Source organism: Myotis lucifugus, unplaced genomic scaffold, assembly GCF_000147115.1.
Source record: "Myotis lucifugus unplaced genomic scaffold, Myoluc2.0 scaffold_246, whole genome shotgun sequence".
In the NCBI taxonomy this organism is placed as follows: Eukaryota; Metazoa; Chordata; class Mammalia; order Chiroptera; family Vespertilionidae; genus Myotis; species Myotis lucifugus.
The window spans coordinates 1,139,860-1,154,947 of NW_005871294.1; the positions used below are offsets into that span (position 1 = coordinate 1,139,860).

Here is a 15,088-nt window from a genome sequence, read left to right on the forward strand (position 1 = left end):
TGAGAGGGCGCACATTAGCTCCGCCCTTCTCCTTTTGACCCAAGCGGAGGAAGTGAGAAAAGGGAGGCGGTCGCCGACTATCGGCAAGCTTCCTGCCTGGTGTCGCAAAGAGACCGTAAAGCAAATCCGTTTGGCTCCTCCCCCATAGTGGGCGGTCCTGAAGAGTGACAGGAACCAATGGCTAGCAAGCCTTCGGGGCACTGGTCCAATGGCTCTGGAGCTGGGCGGGGTCCTGCGGCACGTGGCTCGTCGGCGTTCTCTGGGGGTGCCCTGGCGATGTCTCTTGGGGTGCCCCAGCAGGTCCTTTGGAGTGTACAGGAGGTCTGCTGAGGGGGTTCCGCTTCCGCGGAGGGGCTTCGGCAGTTCTGTCGCAGTGGGAAGAAGTTGTACCGCCGGCTTTGAACCCGACCTGCGGGAGTCAGACGGCCCGGAGGGATGGGGCCAGCGCCTGCGGGAGCACAGCCTCGCGGAGATGCCGGCGACCCCGAGGTGGGTGAGCCATCTGGGAGGAAGGGGTGCTCCACGTGGTGGAGGTGGCAAAGCCTGACTGCTCGCCAGCAAGGAGCACGAGTGCGGGCCCCTCTGGAGCAGCTCCCTTCGCCCGATGCTTCCAGCCCGGCACATGGTGGCGCGCTTGGAGCGCTGTGCGCGGGAGGCTCTCCCGCTTGTGAATCTGTGAATGGGGGGCGCGGTCCAGGGCTCCCTCCAGGGGAGAAGGTTTGGGATCCCGCTGACCAAGATCGAACTCTGCTCTCAGTGTAGGCATACCAACTGTGGAACCTCGAGCTCACGGGACTTCAAGGGTTCGTTTTCTTCCAGGATTATTGTGAGGATGGGGTGACTTACTGAGTATATTCGCCAGAGCCTATAAGTTCTAGCTCTTTCCATCACCAGTTGAGCACTAATGTATACAGTGCTAATCAGGGTTAGTCAGGGCTTGCTAGGGGAGATGGAACCTGGCAGGATTTGAAAAGAGGAAGCGTGGGGATGGCATTTGCAAAGTCCCAGGACTGATCCAGCAGAATTAGAAGCACCCTGATGCATGATACCTGGAAATACAAGGAACTCAGGCGTTGCTTAGGGTAGGGCCCAGTCAGCTACTGCCCCTACCCGTGCTCCATGCTTGTGTGTCAGGTAGACAGGGAAACCTCAACTCAAGGCGTTCTCAGTCTAGAGCTCAGTAATGTTCTTCTAAGGGCAGTGGTTCTCAACCTTGGCTGCACATTAGAATCACCTGGGAATCTTTTTAAAATCCTGATTTCTGGGCCTCATCCTCCGGAAATTCTGTTTCTTTGTTACTAATGTTGTCGCCCCACCCTATAACAAAGAAACAGAATTTCTGGAGGATGAGGCCCAGAAATCAGGATTTTAAGAAGATTCCCAGGTAATTCTAATGTGCAGCCAAGGTTGAGAACCACTGTTCTAAGGAATGATTATCCTGAGTGTTCCACAATCTGACTCCCATTCAAAAGCGGGAGCAGATGCAAGTAAAGCTTTTACCCACATCCTATCAGGTGGTACTTCAGGCAGTGAATGAACGTTAAACATCTATGACCTCACACTGGTTTCTCCCTCTCGCTGGGCACAGATGATGGAGCCACCTCTGGAAGGCACAGTCAAGAAGGGGAAGAAGGAATTTTCAAAGAAGCATACAGTGGCTGGGTCTCCAGTGGAGGGTCTCCTGCAGCCAGTGAAGCTTAGCCGGGCAGAACTGTACAAGGAACCTACCAGTGAGGAACTGAATCGCCTTCGGGAGACTGAGAGCCTGTTCCACTCCAGCTTGCTTCGTTTACAGGTACTTTGTGTGGCTGGGGCTTAGCTTAGAGGGGCAGACCTGAGATCCTGAGGATAAAGGACTCTCCCTCACCCCTTCTTACAGGTAGAGGAGCTACTGAAGGAAGTGAGGCTGTCAGAGAAGAAGAAGGAGCGGATCGATGCTTTCCTACGGGATGTCAACCAGCGGATCATGAGGGTGCCCTCAACCCCTGAGACAGAGGTAAGACCGGTGGTATAGGGCAGTGGAAAGCCCAGAGGAGATCCTTAGTGGGAGCATCTGAAACAGGGGCCGTGCTATTCTCTGGAGAGGTTAGGGTGCTAGGAAGCTTATTCTCGTTGCCAGGAAGCTAAGCTGGGAGTGTGATTAGTCACATGTTCATTCATTTAGCAGATGTTTATGTGCCTTGCAGTAGTTGTGTTCTTAGGCTGCCTCAGTGAACAAAGCAGCTTGTTTTAGTGTTGGGGTTATGGACAATAGATAATAAGCATGACAAGTAAACTACATGGTAAATTAGAAGGTAGTAAGCACTATGAAAAAAAGAAAAAAGTAGGTCGAAGTAAGGGGATTATGGGAATATCAGAGGATGGGAGTGGTTTATGATTTTTTTTTAATTAAAAAATTTTTTTTAAAGAGAGAGGAAGGGAGTGGGAGAGGGAGACAGAAACATTGTTGAGTGAGAAACATCAATCACCTGTCTCCTACGCAACCCCCACCAGGGATTGAGCCCACAATCTGGGCATGTGCCCTGACCGGGAATCGAACCTCAACCTCCTGGTTCATAGTGATGCTCAACCATTGAGCTGCACTGGCTGGGCGCCATTTAGGTATTTATAACATCGTTTTCAGGCCACACAAAATTATCAACTTAAAAATTAGCCTGCTATATTTGGTCAAACATTTATTTAAAAAAATACTTTTATCAGAGGGAAAGAGAGAGAGAGATAGAAACATCAATGATGAGAGAGAATCATTGATCCACTGCCTCCTGTATGCCCCCTACTGGGGATCAAGCCGGCAACAGAGCATGTGCCCTTGACCGGAATCAAACTCGGGACCCTTCAGTCCGTAGGCCTACACTCTCTATACACTGAGCCAAACCAGCTAGGGCTAGTCAAACATTTAACTCACCCCTAATTCCTTGGCAGGGCCAGACCAAATGATTTTGTGGGACTTAAATGACCCATGGGTTGAATGTTCCCCACCCCTACTCTAAAGTCAATAAATACAAATTTTAAAAATACATAAATAAAATTATTTAAAAAGTAGAACAGAGTGGGACATAGGTGAAGTCAGGGAAAGTGGTTAGGAACCTCTTATGCAGTGATCACTGAAAAATGGTGGTTTAGAGACGTGGTCATGTCTGGATGTCTTTTGAAAGTGAAGTGGGAATTCTTAACAGATGAGTATGGTGATATAAATGTTTTTGGCCTGAGCAGCTAGTATGGAATTGCCATCATGGGGAAGACGTGTTTACAAGAATATCAGGAGTTTGGTTTCAAACATGTTGACATTTTGTATTTGAGAGGTGTACTAGACATCCAGGGGATGTGTTCAGATAGGCAATCAAATCAATATGTATCACTGTCTCTGTCCCCACAGCTGACTGACCAGGCATGGCTCCCAGCTGGAGTTCGAGTGCCTCTCCACCAGGTGCCCTATACTGTGAAGGGCTGTTTCCGCTTCCTGCCCCCAGCCCAGGTCACTGTTGTGGGCAGCTACCTTTTGGGCACCTGCATCCGGCCGGACATCAATGTGGATGTAGCACTGACCATGCCCAGGGTGAGGTCCAGAGTTCAGGGATGGAATGGCCTGCTACTGTACTACTTACAAATCCCAGAGTCCCTCCCTTTTCCCCACCTGTTGCTTGCCAGTGGATTGAAATCTGAATTCTAAATCAGAAGAATAGATCACTGCAATTATCTTTAGAGGGCTACTCAGATGAGCCCTTAGGTCAATTGCTGTCCCTTTACACCTTTGCAAACTGAGTATGGTGTTGCTAGCCCTGACTCGGGCATTCTGGCAGCAGAGAATTCCTGGAGTTGCGAAGCTATAACTCACGATAACTCTCACCTTGGCTTCATCTGGACCCCCAAACTCTTGAACAGTAAGTACTTAAAGTGCATGGCCATCTCTCTTTTCTTGATCCCCTTCAGGAGATCCTACAGGACAAGGATGGGCTGAACCAGCGCTACTTCCGCAAGCGTGCCCTCTACCTGGCCCACTTGGCTCACCACCTGGCCCAAGACCCCCTCTTTGGCAGTGTTCGCTTCTCCTACACCAATGGCTGCCACCTGAAACCCTTGCTGCTGCTGCGGCCTCATGGTGGGGGCCGGGGGGGCATACACTGGGCCTAGGGCACAGGATGGGGTGATAAATCCAGTGGGGGAAGCACAGGGCCCTTCGGTCCATAGTGAGAGGCTGGGCCTCAAGTTTAAAGAGGAAGGTATAGAGATCTCAAATTCTGAGGTGGGCGTGCATGGGGCCCTCAAGTAGGTACAGGGGTCCCTCTGGCTCCAGAGGTTGCAGGGTCTCAGCACCCTCTGTCCCCTCCCAGGGAAGGATGAGCACCTGGTCACTGTACGTCTCCATCCGTGCCCTCCACCTGACTTCTTCCGCCCGTGCCGCCTGCTGCCCTCCAAGAACAATGTGCGCTCTGCCTGGTACCGCGGGCAGAGTCCTCCAGGCGATGGTGAGCAGGCACTGGGGTCAAGGTGGAGCTGGAGGGAAGGGTGTTGTGAGAACTTTTCTCATGGCTTTTCCTCTTGTCCCACAGGTAGTCCAGAGCCTCCCACCCCCCACTATAACACATGGGTCCTGCAGGACACAGCCCTCCAGTCCCATGTGCAGTTGCTGTCAACTGTGTTGGGCTCAGCCTTGGGGCTGAAGGATGGTGTGGCCCTTCTGAAGGTCTGGCTGCGGCAGCGAGACCTGGATAAAGTGAGTGGGGAATGGCTCAGCTTCCCTGCCTTGCTGAGTGGGGGGCTGGCTCTGAGCTTGGGCCTCTCCATCTTCTTTTCAGGGCCTGGGAGGATTTAGTGGGTTCCTTGTCTCCATGCTGGTTGCCTTCCTCGTGTCCATACGCAAGATCCACACCACCATGAGCGGCTACCAGGTCCTGAGAAGTGTCCTGCAGTTTCTGGGTGAGGCAACTAGACTTGGAAAGGCCAAGAATTCCACTCATCTTGGGGATCCTCTCATCTTGTCAGGGACAGTTTGGTCTCTTGCCATCAGATAGATGAACAAACTGAGTCCCAGAGTCAGTGGCAGCCACCTGGCCGGAGGGAGGGGTCCCCAGGGAGAGAAATACTTTCTGACACCCACCTTCTCTGGTTCACTTCAGCCACCACAGATTTGACCGTCAATGGGATCAGTTTATGTTTCAGCTCGGATTCTTCCTTGGTGAGTGGGGCAGGGCTGAGTCTGGGCAAGAAGACCAGAAGGTGAGCCCCGACTCTGACAGGCTTCTCTCTACCCCTCCAAGCCGGCCCTGGCTGACTTCCACCAGTCCTTCCCTGTTGTCTTCCTGGACTCCTCAGGCCGCCTCAACCTTTGTGCTGATGTCACTGCCTCCACTTATCACCAGGTACCCATGGTTCCCCACTCCAAGGCTCCCCAGATGTCCCAGCCCAGCCTCTGTCTTCTCTGCCAGCACCAGGACTCAGAAACTCCTCTCCAGAGAGCTTAGGGCAGGCATGTCCCTTGGCCTGAGCCCTCAGAGGAGGAGGGGAGAGTACAGTGGTGGCGGTCTCACAACTGAGTCTCTGTGCCCCAGGTGCAGCACGAGGCACGGCTGTCTATGGTGTTGCTGGACAGCAAAGCTGACGATGGATTCCAGCTGCTGTTAATGACTCCCAAACCCATGATCCGAGCTTTTGACCACATCCTGCAGTAAGTTTAGGGGTGACGGCGTATGTCAGTGGGTCCTGTTAGCCTGGGGCTACAGTGATGGGGCAGAGGTCCTTAGCAAGTGCTCAGATTGTCCTGGTTTTGGGGGATAGAAGTGATAGAGGCCAGCAGTACCTGATTCTCCCTCTGTCCCTTTATGCCCCATCTCCAGTCTCTGTCCACTGAGCCGTCTGCAGGCAGCATGTCACCGGCTGAAGCTGTGGCCAGAGCTGCAGGACCACGGCGGGGACTATGTCTCAGCTGTTTTGGGTCCACTGACCACCCTCCTGGAGCAGGGCCTGGGGGCCCGGCTGCACCTGCTGGCCCACTCGCGGCCCCCAGGCTCAGAGGTGAGGTGGTACGGATGGGTCAGAGCTTGTGGGTCAGCGGGGGGTTGCATTTAGGGCCCCAGGAGATACAAAAGAGACGCCATCCATCTAATTAACGAGTGGGTTTCCAGACCAAGATGGAGGGCTCTTGGGTTGAGCTCAGCCTTTCTGCATTCCACAGTGGGACATCAGCCAGGATCCACCGAAGCACAGAGACTCTGGGGCCCTGACTCTGGGATTGCTCCTTCGGCCTGAGGGGCTGACCAGCGTCCTTGAGCTGGGTCCAGAGGCTGACCAGCCCGAGGTGAGGAGCCCTGAGGCCTGAGGGGTGATTTGGCCCTGTCTTGGGAGCCGCAGCATGCACATTGGGAGGAGTGGGATGGATTGTTCTCATGCCACCTGGATTGAGGCCCATCAGGGAGATTGCTTTTTAAAAAAATATATTTTTTTATTGATTTCAAAGAGGAAAGGAGAGGGAGAGAGAGAGAGCAACATCAGTGATGAGAGAGAATCATTGATCGTCTGCCTCCTGCACGTCCCCCACTGGGGATCGAGCCTGCAACCCAGGCATGTGCCCTGGACTGGAATTGAACCTGGGACCCTTCAGTCCGCAGGCCGACGCTATATCCACTGAGCCAAAGCAGCCAGGGCTTCCAGGGAGATTTCTGACAGAGCCCTTCTTTGTTGATCTCTCCAATTACTTTTTTACTCTCAGGCTGCTGACTTCCGCCAGTTCTGGGGATCTCGCTCGGAGCTTCGGCGTTTCCAGGATGGAGCCATTCGGGAAGCTGTGGTCTGGGAGGCAGGCTCTATGTCCCAGAAGCGCCTTATTCCCCACCAGGTGGTCACCCACCTCTTGGCACTGTGAGTGTTGGCATCTGAATGCCAGGAGGCAACTGTGGGCTGGGGCGCCCAGGCTTTTGGGGTGAGCAGTTCACATCCAGCAGCGGACTCCTAGCCCCCAATGTGTACACTGTGTCTGTGCCCCTCTTCCAGCCATGCTGACATCCCAGAAACCTGTGTCCACTATATGGGGGGCCTCCTGGATGCACTGATCCAAGGCTTGAAAGAGGTAAGGGCCCTGCTGGTTCAGGATTGCAGTCCAGCTAAGGACTGTAGAGGAGCCTGTGGCTGGATTGGTTGGGATTAGAGAGCCCTTACCGCCTTAGCCAAGCTGCACTTCCTGGAATGTCCAGCAGAGGGGGTGCTGGCTCTAGCAGCCAGCGTGATGGCAGGCGGGTTCCCTTGTGGTGGTGGGGTTGGTTCTGCAGGGTCCTGGCTTCCTGACTGTTTTCTCCCTCAAAGACCTCCAGCACAGGTGAGGAGGCCCTGGCAGCCGCTGTGCGTTGCTATGATGAACTCAGCCGCCTGCTGTGGGGGCTGGACGGTCTCCCATTGACAGTGTCTGCTGTGCAAGGAGCTCACCCAGTGCTGCGCTACACTGAGGTGAGGCGTGAAGGCAGGGAGCCCTTTCTCCTCGGTGATCCCCCAACTCTATTTCACCCATCCAGTTTTCTCCCTTCCAGCTCCTGACCCTGGGCACTCCCCTTCCCAATTCCAGGCCCCTTCTTCAGCTTTCCTTATCCCATAGGTGTTCCCACCAACTCCAGTCTGGCCAGCCTACTCCTTCCATAAGCACTTTCCAGAGCGGGCCTCGCTGCTGCCCCGGCCCGACAAGCCCTGTCCAGCTTATGTGGAGCCCATGACTGGTGAGGGGGCTCTTGGGAGGGGATGAGAGGGACTGTTCCCACTCCACGCTGCAGACTGAGGCCTCTCGCTCTTCTCCCCAGTGGTGTGTCACCTGGAGGGCAGTGGTCAGTGGCCACAGGATGCTGAGGCCATACGGCGGGTTCGGGCTGCTTTCCAGCTGCGCCTGGCAGAGCTGCTGACGCAACAGCATGGGCTGCAGTGCCGGGCCACGGCTACGCACACTGATGTCCTGAAGGTTAGGCTGGTGCAGGGCAGAGAGACCCCCTGCTGAGGGGTGGGTGCCCCAGGCAGATAGGTACCTCCCATCCCATTCCCTCTTCCAACAGGATGGGTTTGTGTTCCGGATTCGTGTGGCCTACCAGCGGGAGCCCCAGATCCTGAAGGAGATGCGGAGCCCTGAGGGGATGATCTCGTTGAGGGATACGCCTGCCTCCCTCCGCCTGGAGAAGGACACAAAACAGTTGCCCCTGCTCACAAGTGCTTTGCATGGGTATGGCCCCCTGCACAGGCTCTTCTGTCTGTAGACCCATTTCTGCCCCTTTCTGTCCTCCTGGCCTGCCCGCCTCTCTGGGAGGCCAAATGGCATAATATTTAGGGATGTGCGTTCTGGTGTCAGGCAAATTCTAGAATCCTGGCTTTGCCATTTCACTGGCTTAAAAAAAAAAATCCCTTTGGGCAGGATTCCCCCCTGGACCTTATTCTTCTCATCTATAAAATGGGAGTGGTGCTAGGACCAACCTCTTGGGTCATTAGTTAGGAAGGCATGAGCTCATACGTGTAATGCATTAGCACAGAGCTAGTGTTGCGTAAAGTTAGAATAAACAGTGGCACTAGGGCTGAAACACTGTTCTTGGACCCTGAGTGCTTGAGTCTCATGGCCACTCCCTCTTCCCTTCCTCCCCCCAGACTCCAGCAGCAGCACCCAGCCTTCTCAGGTGTGGCTCGGCTGGCCAAGCGGTGGGTGCGTGCCCAGCTCCTGGGTGAGGGCTTCACCGATGAGAGCCTGGACCTGGTGGCTGCCGCTCTATTCCTGCACCCTGAGCCCTTCACCCCTCCCAGGTGATTCCCTCCGCCTTTTCTCTAGCCAGGAAGTTCCCCTGGGGGCCGGCTTTCATCCCTAGTACTGTACCTTCAGTCCAAATGGGAGAGGGTGGCTGAGGCAAGTGACAGAGGGGTTCTGAGACATACCCTCAATCCATGCCAAGAGGTGTAGCCCCTAGATTGCAAGAAGCTTGGGGATGTGGGGCTGGACCCCACTTTGCTCACTCCTGCCCCTCAGCTCCCCCCAGGTGGGCTTCCTTCGGTTCCTTTTCCTGGTATCAACCTTTGATTGGAAGAACAACCCCCTTATTGTCAACCTCAACAATGAACTCACTGGTAAGTGGTAGGACTTTGTGGCTTGCAGAGTGTGGCAGGCAGGGGTTTTCCTGGTCAGTCTGTTGGGTTTTCTCTGCCTCCCCTGTCCCAGATTGCTGTCAGATTAGAATAGATGCCCACTGCTCTGGCTGGGCAGCTCACTTGGTTAGAGCATCGTCCCAATATACCAAGGTTGCGGATTCTATCCCTGGTCAGGACATATACAAGAATCAGCCGATAACTGCATAAATAAGTGGAACAGCAATCTTTCTCCCTCCCTCCCTCTCTTTTCCTACCCCTCCCTCCCTCTCTACCCCTCCCTCCCTCTCTTTCCCCCTTCCTCTCTCTGTAAAAAAAAAAAAAAAGGTGCCCAGACCTCTTGGGGGTGGGGTGGGAGTGATGATTTCTGGTTGTAACATGAGGAGCTCCTGGTCCTAGGAGAGAGGAAGGTGTCAGCTTTCTAATTCCCCAGGTGTGTGGGAGCTTGGGGTTGGAGGGGGCCAGGGCCAGGCCTCAGCTTGTACAGGCCGGGAAACCAGATGGGTGCCAGGCAGTGGAAAATTCTGCTCTGGGCCGAGGCTGGTAGTTAACGCCCTGCCTGCCTGAGGCAAATTCCGTGTCCCTTTCACCTTTTGCCACCTGGAGGGGCATCGGAAATCCTCGTGATGGGTAGCTGCTGGGTGTACAGGAGCAGGACCTGGGGCAGTAGCGGGTATCTGGGGGAGAGGGCCAAGCTGAGCCAGGATTCCCTCTTGTCCACAGTGGAGGAGCAGGTGGAGATCCGCAGTGGCTTCCTGGCAACTCGGAAACAACTCCCCGTCATGGTCATCATTACCCCTCAGGATCGCAAAAACTCCATATGGACACAGGATGGGCCCTCGCCCCAGGTTCACTCCCATCTCTGCCCCCAAATGTGTGGCTTTCTCCCAAGGAAAAAGCAGGCCTAGCCTGAGCTAAGAGAGACCTGTGGTCAGGTCAGACTTATTTGATACACGTGTACCCCCAGATCCTGCAGCAGCTTGTGGTCCTGGCAGCCGAGGCCTTACCGATCCTAGAGAAGCAGCTAATGGATCCCTCGGGGCCTGGAGATATCAGGGTAAGCCCCTGACCAGGACTGACTGCGGGGCTCTGAGGATTCCACCTTTGAACCTGGAAGTCTGGTGCTCTAGGAGCCCTCAGAGGATGCCCAGTCCCCTGTTTATTGAGATTGAAGCTGCCCAGGGTGACGGGCAGTGGAGGGGCCTGGAGGAGAACCGGGGCCCCAGCTCCATCCAGGCCTCATGCTTCCAGCCTATGCTCCTTGTGCTCACCCAAGCTCGCACCAGCTGGCTCTGTTTCTGCCTTCACATGAGCACTCAGGCCCATAATGGGTGGTCACATCAAGGGGGAGAAGTCAAGGTGGACATGTAGAAAGGTTTGTGGTCAGCTCCCAACTCTTCAGTGGGCACTGCTGACCCTCCCTGTCCTTTCTCAGACAGTGTTCCGGCCGCCCTTGGACATGTATGATGTGCTGATCCGCCTGTCTCCCCGCCACGTCCCCCGGCACCGCCAGGCTGTGGACTCACCCGCTGCCTCCTTCTGCCGGGGCCTGCTCAGAGAGCCAGGGCCCTCGTCCCTGATGCCTGTGCTGGGCTACGATCCTCCTCAGCTCTATCTGGCACAGCTCAGGGTAGGTCCTAAGGGCCGACGGACCCCGGGGAGGGGACGTGGAGGTGACTCTGTCCTGTAATCTTGTCTCTGTCCTGCCCTTTCTTAGGAGGCCTATGGGGACCTGGCCCTTTTCTTCTATGACCAGCATGGTGGAGAGGTGATCGGAGTCCTCTGGAAGCCCACCAGCTTCCAGCCCCACTCTTTCAAGGTGTGCTGGCTGGGGACAGCCATCTGCTCCTGCGTGTGTGCATATGGTTCCCTGTGGGCGTGCGTGTCTGTGTGTGGCCTGCTCCATGAGTGACCCTGTGTCAGGTGTGACGTGTATGTGTCGGTGTCTCTGGGCGTGCCTTTGTGACACTTCACTTCTCTGATTCCCACAGGCCTCCAACACAAAGGGGCGCATGGTGGTGTCCCAAGGTGGGGAGATGGTGATGGTGCCCAATGTAGAAGCCATCCTGGAGGACTTTGCTGTCCTGGGTGAAGGCCTGGTACGGGCTGTGGAGGCCCGAAGTGAGAGGTGGACTGTATGAGCTCCAGTCTCAGGAACAACCTGTGGATGGACAGCAGGATTTTAGACCTCTGGAGCAAGGTGTCAGTGGTGAGACCTCCACCCTCGTCGCATATGGACCCTCCTTGGAGAGCCTGATGACTTGAACACACTGACTCGTTCCCAACAGAAGTCCTGCCCCAATTCTCTGACTAATGCACCAGCATTGGGCCAGGGGCCATGATGTCCTACGGAGTCCCCTGGACCTGACTGAACTCCCAGAGGTTGAGTGGAGACGGAGGAGTTCCATCTATCTGTCAGCCCTGGCCTGGGACTTTTTTTCCTTCCTAGGCTGCTTCCAGAAGCCTGGAAAGGAGGACATGTGCCCCGGGCTGGGACTCTGTCCCCTTCCCGTTGCCAGGATACGTGCCTAGACTTCTGCATGTCCTTCGGTACATTATCAGCCTTTACATGGGGCCCAGAGCAGATGTGGCACTTCCTGCGGATCAGAGCACCAGCACTGAGCAGTGGAGTGGGGCTGGTAGACAACACTGAAGGGGCATCATGCCTTCCTGTGTTGTTTCTGCTGCTGTCCAGGGTGGGGCCATGGAAAAGCACAGAGGACAGGAAGAGCTATGTGGGTGAAAGGATGAGGGGGCTGGTGACTCCCCAGTCCAGGAGAGATGCAGACGCACAGAGTGCTGCCCTGGCCTCTCAGTGTCCGACACCCTCCACCTCTGTGCTGCTGCCCTTTCTGTCACAGACCACCCGAAGTGTGCCACGTGGGGTGCCTCGATGAGCTAGACCAAGTCCTGCTCCAGGAGCCCCGGTGCTCTGGGGGAGGGACGCTGCTTCCTTCCAGCCTGACCCATACGTCTGAACAGCAGCCCCTCCCTTCTCCATCTCCCCTAATCTTGCTGTTTTTCTAGACTCAGAAAAGTGCCTCCTCCTTAAACCCTCTCTCACCCCCAGCCGAGAGGCTCTTTCCCTCTGAAGTACTTGGAGCAGTTACTGCTTTGCCATCGCTGACAGCACCACAAACTCTCCTGTTGTCTTAAATTCTGGTTTAAGATTAAATCATTTAATTTTCTCATGTTCATGGCTTGTCTGCCTTTTTCATGGGGTTTTAACCTTGTCTCCCATATGTAAGCTCTTTGGGGGCAGGGAACATGTTTGAAGATAGGTTTCGTGGCACCCAGTACCGTGTGCTGTACTCGAGGAGGGTACAGGTGTGTGCAGGAGGGGCACCTTGCCCAGGCAGACGGAGGGCCGGGAAACCACCAGGAGACTTCCAGGAAAAGAGAATCAGTTTGTGATCTCTGCCACAATGTGTGGGGTGGTGATGGTGGAAGACAGCCTGAGAGAGAATGACAAGTCCATGTTTATTGAGCCTAATAACTGCTGAGCCCTATTTGTTATTTTGCACATCTTAGTTACGGGAATTTGCTCATACACTCATACCAGCCCTATGACGTACTTTCAATTATCCTAATTTTCTGAAAGATGGAACAGGCTCAGTGGTAGGCAGGAGCCTGTTTGTGGAGGGACTTCGATGCCTGTCTATGGGGCTTCATCCTCAAGATGATAAGCCACATGTGGGAAATCTGGTCTCCTAGTCTTTGTGAACCCATGTCAGCCCCTACCTGTCACTGTCATGGGGCCTATGGTTGAGATCAGCATAGCGAATACATTGATTGGCTTTAAGAGCTAGAGATAGAAACATCAGCAATGAGAGAATCATTGATCGGCTGCCTCCTGCATGCCCCTACTGGGGATCGAGACTGCAACTGGGCCATGTGCCCTTCACCGGAATTGAACCCGGGACCCTTCAGTCCACAGACTGATGGTCTACCCACTGAGCCAAACTGACTAAGGCATTGATTGGCTTTGTAAGCTAGGGTCTACATCCCTCCCGGTGCTATTCATTCATGAACTCTAGACATAAGCCAGGGTTTATTTTCTGTGAAAGTCAGCTTCAGGCCTGTAGCTTCTGACCCCCTCCACAAACCCAGTTTTGGATTATCCCGGTGAAAGCAGGGGTCAGTGCCCCAGGCAAGACTGTGTAGCAGGTGGCTTCAAGAGGTGCACGTGCCAATCCCACTTTGGAAATAAGCCCCGGCCCTGCTACCTCCCCAAGTGATCCTGGGCAAGTCACTTCCTCTTGCTGGGCTTAGCCTCTTCACCTTTAAAACAGGCATGCTGCCGAACCGGTTTGGCTCAGTGGATAGAGCGTCGGCCTGCGGACTCAAGGGTCCCAGGTTCGATTCCGGTCAAGGGCATGTGCCTTGGTTTCGGGCGCGTCCACAGTGGGGGGCGTGCAGGAGGCAGCTGATTGATCTCTCTCATCGATGTTTCTGACTCTCTGTCCCTCTCCCTTATTCTCTGTAAAAAATCAATAAATATATTTAAAAAAAAAAAAACAAAAAAACAGGCATGCTGCCAGAACCGGTTTGGCTCAGTGGATAGAGCATCGGCCTGCGGACTCAAGGGTCCAGGGTTCGATTCCGGTCAAGGGCATGTACCTTGGTTGCAGGCACATCCCCAGTGGGGGGGCGTGCAGGAGGCAGCTGATCGATGTTTCTGGCTCTCTATCCCCCTCCCTTCCTCTCTGTAAAAAATCAATAAAATATATTTAAAAAAATAAAAATAAAAAAATAAAATAAAATAAAGCAGGCATGAATAGCCAGGCCAGCGTGGCTCTAGTTGAGTGTCGTGTCGACCTATGAACCAGGAGGTCACAGTTCGATTCCCAGTCAGGGCACATGCCTGAGTTGTGGGCTCAGTCCTCAGTGGGAAGCGTGCAGTCAGCTGATCAATGATTCTCATCATTGATGTTTCTAGCTCCCTCTCCCCCACTCCCCGCTGAAATCAATAAAAATATTTTTTTAAAATTAAAATAGGCATGATAATGGCTTTGTCAGGTACCCCCTGTGGCTAGGGAAGAGGACCGAGAACTCATAAACCCAAGGAGCTGCACCATCCTTTCTGTACTCCTTGCTCCAGCTTAAGGAGTCGGGTGGGAGTGGGGGAGGGGGAAGCAGGAAGGCCAGGCTCCAATTTCAATCCCTCACATTGTGCTCCAACCTGTTTTCCGCAGATTTTCTCTGGGAAGTAGGTGATGAAGCCGGTGTGGTCTAAGATGACTTCGCTGGAAGGGGATGGGGGGCCTGAGGAGCTGGAACCTCAGGGGAAGAGAAGGAGCTTCAGTGTGAGCAAGGCTATGCAGGGTGATGTAGATGACGCATCCCCATGGGTGCGTCTGCTTCTGGGCCTCTGCGTTTACCTTTGCAGGTGGACGCGGGTAGGCTGACGGTAGGAGGCTGGAGCTCTGGATTCCTACCTGCAGCTTTAAATGGCTTTAAATAAAGCCTTCCCCTTCTGGGGGCTTCCGTTTCCCCAATTCTGTCAGAACTAAGCCTCTCTTTGTAGTTGCATTTAGTGAATCCCCAGAGGGTCATCGCTTCTGTCTGTGGTATCCAATAACCTTCTCTAAACCAGAGTCCTTCTAGCTAAAGACCCTGTTTTCCTCTGCCCAACTCCTTTGGAGAAAAAGAACAAGACTCCCAATCCTAGGGGTCCTTGCAGCAAGTGACGTTCAACGAAGTCCCGAGGGTGCTTGGTTACTGACCTATTTTCAGATTTGGTCTAGCTCTAGCCCAAGCCCGCCTCCCCCCGCCCCCCCCCCCCAATATACACATAACCGGTCGCTTTGTGAGTCAGACATTAATCCGGGTGAGCCATAAAGGGGAGGGGAAGCTTGGCAACGTGAATCACCCCGACCTTTCTCAGGAACGGCCAGCCTGCCCCTTCCCCGAAGGGGCAGCTTAGACTGCTCCGTGGAACTAAGGGGGACCAGCAGGGACCAGAGAGAGACACTTCCCGCTCCCACTTCAG

The 15,088-nt window shown here is 54.3% G+C and overlaps 1 protein-coding gene across 2 annotated transcripts; it reads left to right on the forward strand.

Annotated features, from left to right (window-relative positions):
• Positions 1 to 227: 227 nt before the first annotated feature.
• NOL6 (nucleolar protein 6) lies at positions 228 to 12,291 on the forward strand. 2 transcript variants are annotated; one of them, XM_006098772.3, is made up of 26 exons: positions 229 to 489; positions 1,589 to 1,795; positions 1,880 to 1,996; positions 3,377 to 3,556; positions 3,931 to 4,099; positions 4,332 to 4,466; positions 4,551 to 4,714; positions 4,797 to 4,917; positions 5,118 to 5,176; positions 5,259 to 5,360; positions 5,550 to 5,665; positions 5,835 to 6,012; positions 6,173 to 6,295; positions 6,707 to 6,855; positions 6,988 to 7,063; positions 7,297 to 7,437; positions 7,583 to 7,700; positions 7,782 to 7,936; positions 8,028 to 8,191; positions 8,608 to 8,760; positions 8,981 to 9,078; positions 9,820 to 9,944; positions 10,064 to 10,153; positions 10,532 to 10,726; positions 10,814 to 10,915; positions 11,088 to 12,291. In XM_006098772.3, the coding sequence occupies exons 1-26, from the start codon at positions 436 to 438 to the stop codon at positions 11,235 to 11,237; spliced, it is 3,441 nt and encodes a 1,146-aa protein (XP_006098834.1). In that variant the 5' UTR covers positions 229 to 435; the 3' UTR covers positions 11,238 to 12,291. The 2 variants fall into 2 exon arrangements, with proteins under 2 accessions (XP_023618229.1, XP_006098834.1); XM_023762461.1 differs by lacking the exons at positions 8,981 to 9,078; positions 10,814 to 10,915; positions 11,088 to 12,291 and having other exon boundaries at positions 228 to 489; positions 10,532 to 10,714.
• The last annotated feature ends 2,797 nt before the right edge of the window (positions 12,292 to 15,088 follow it).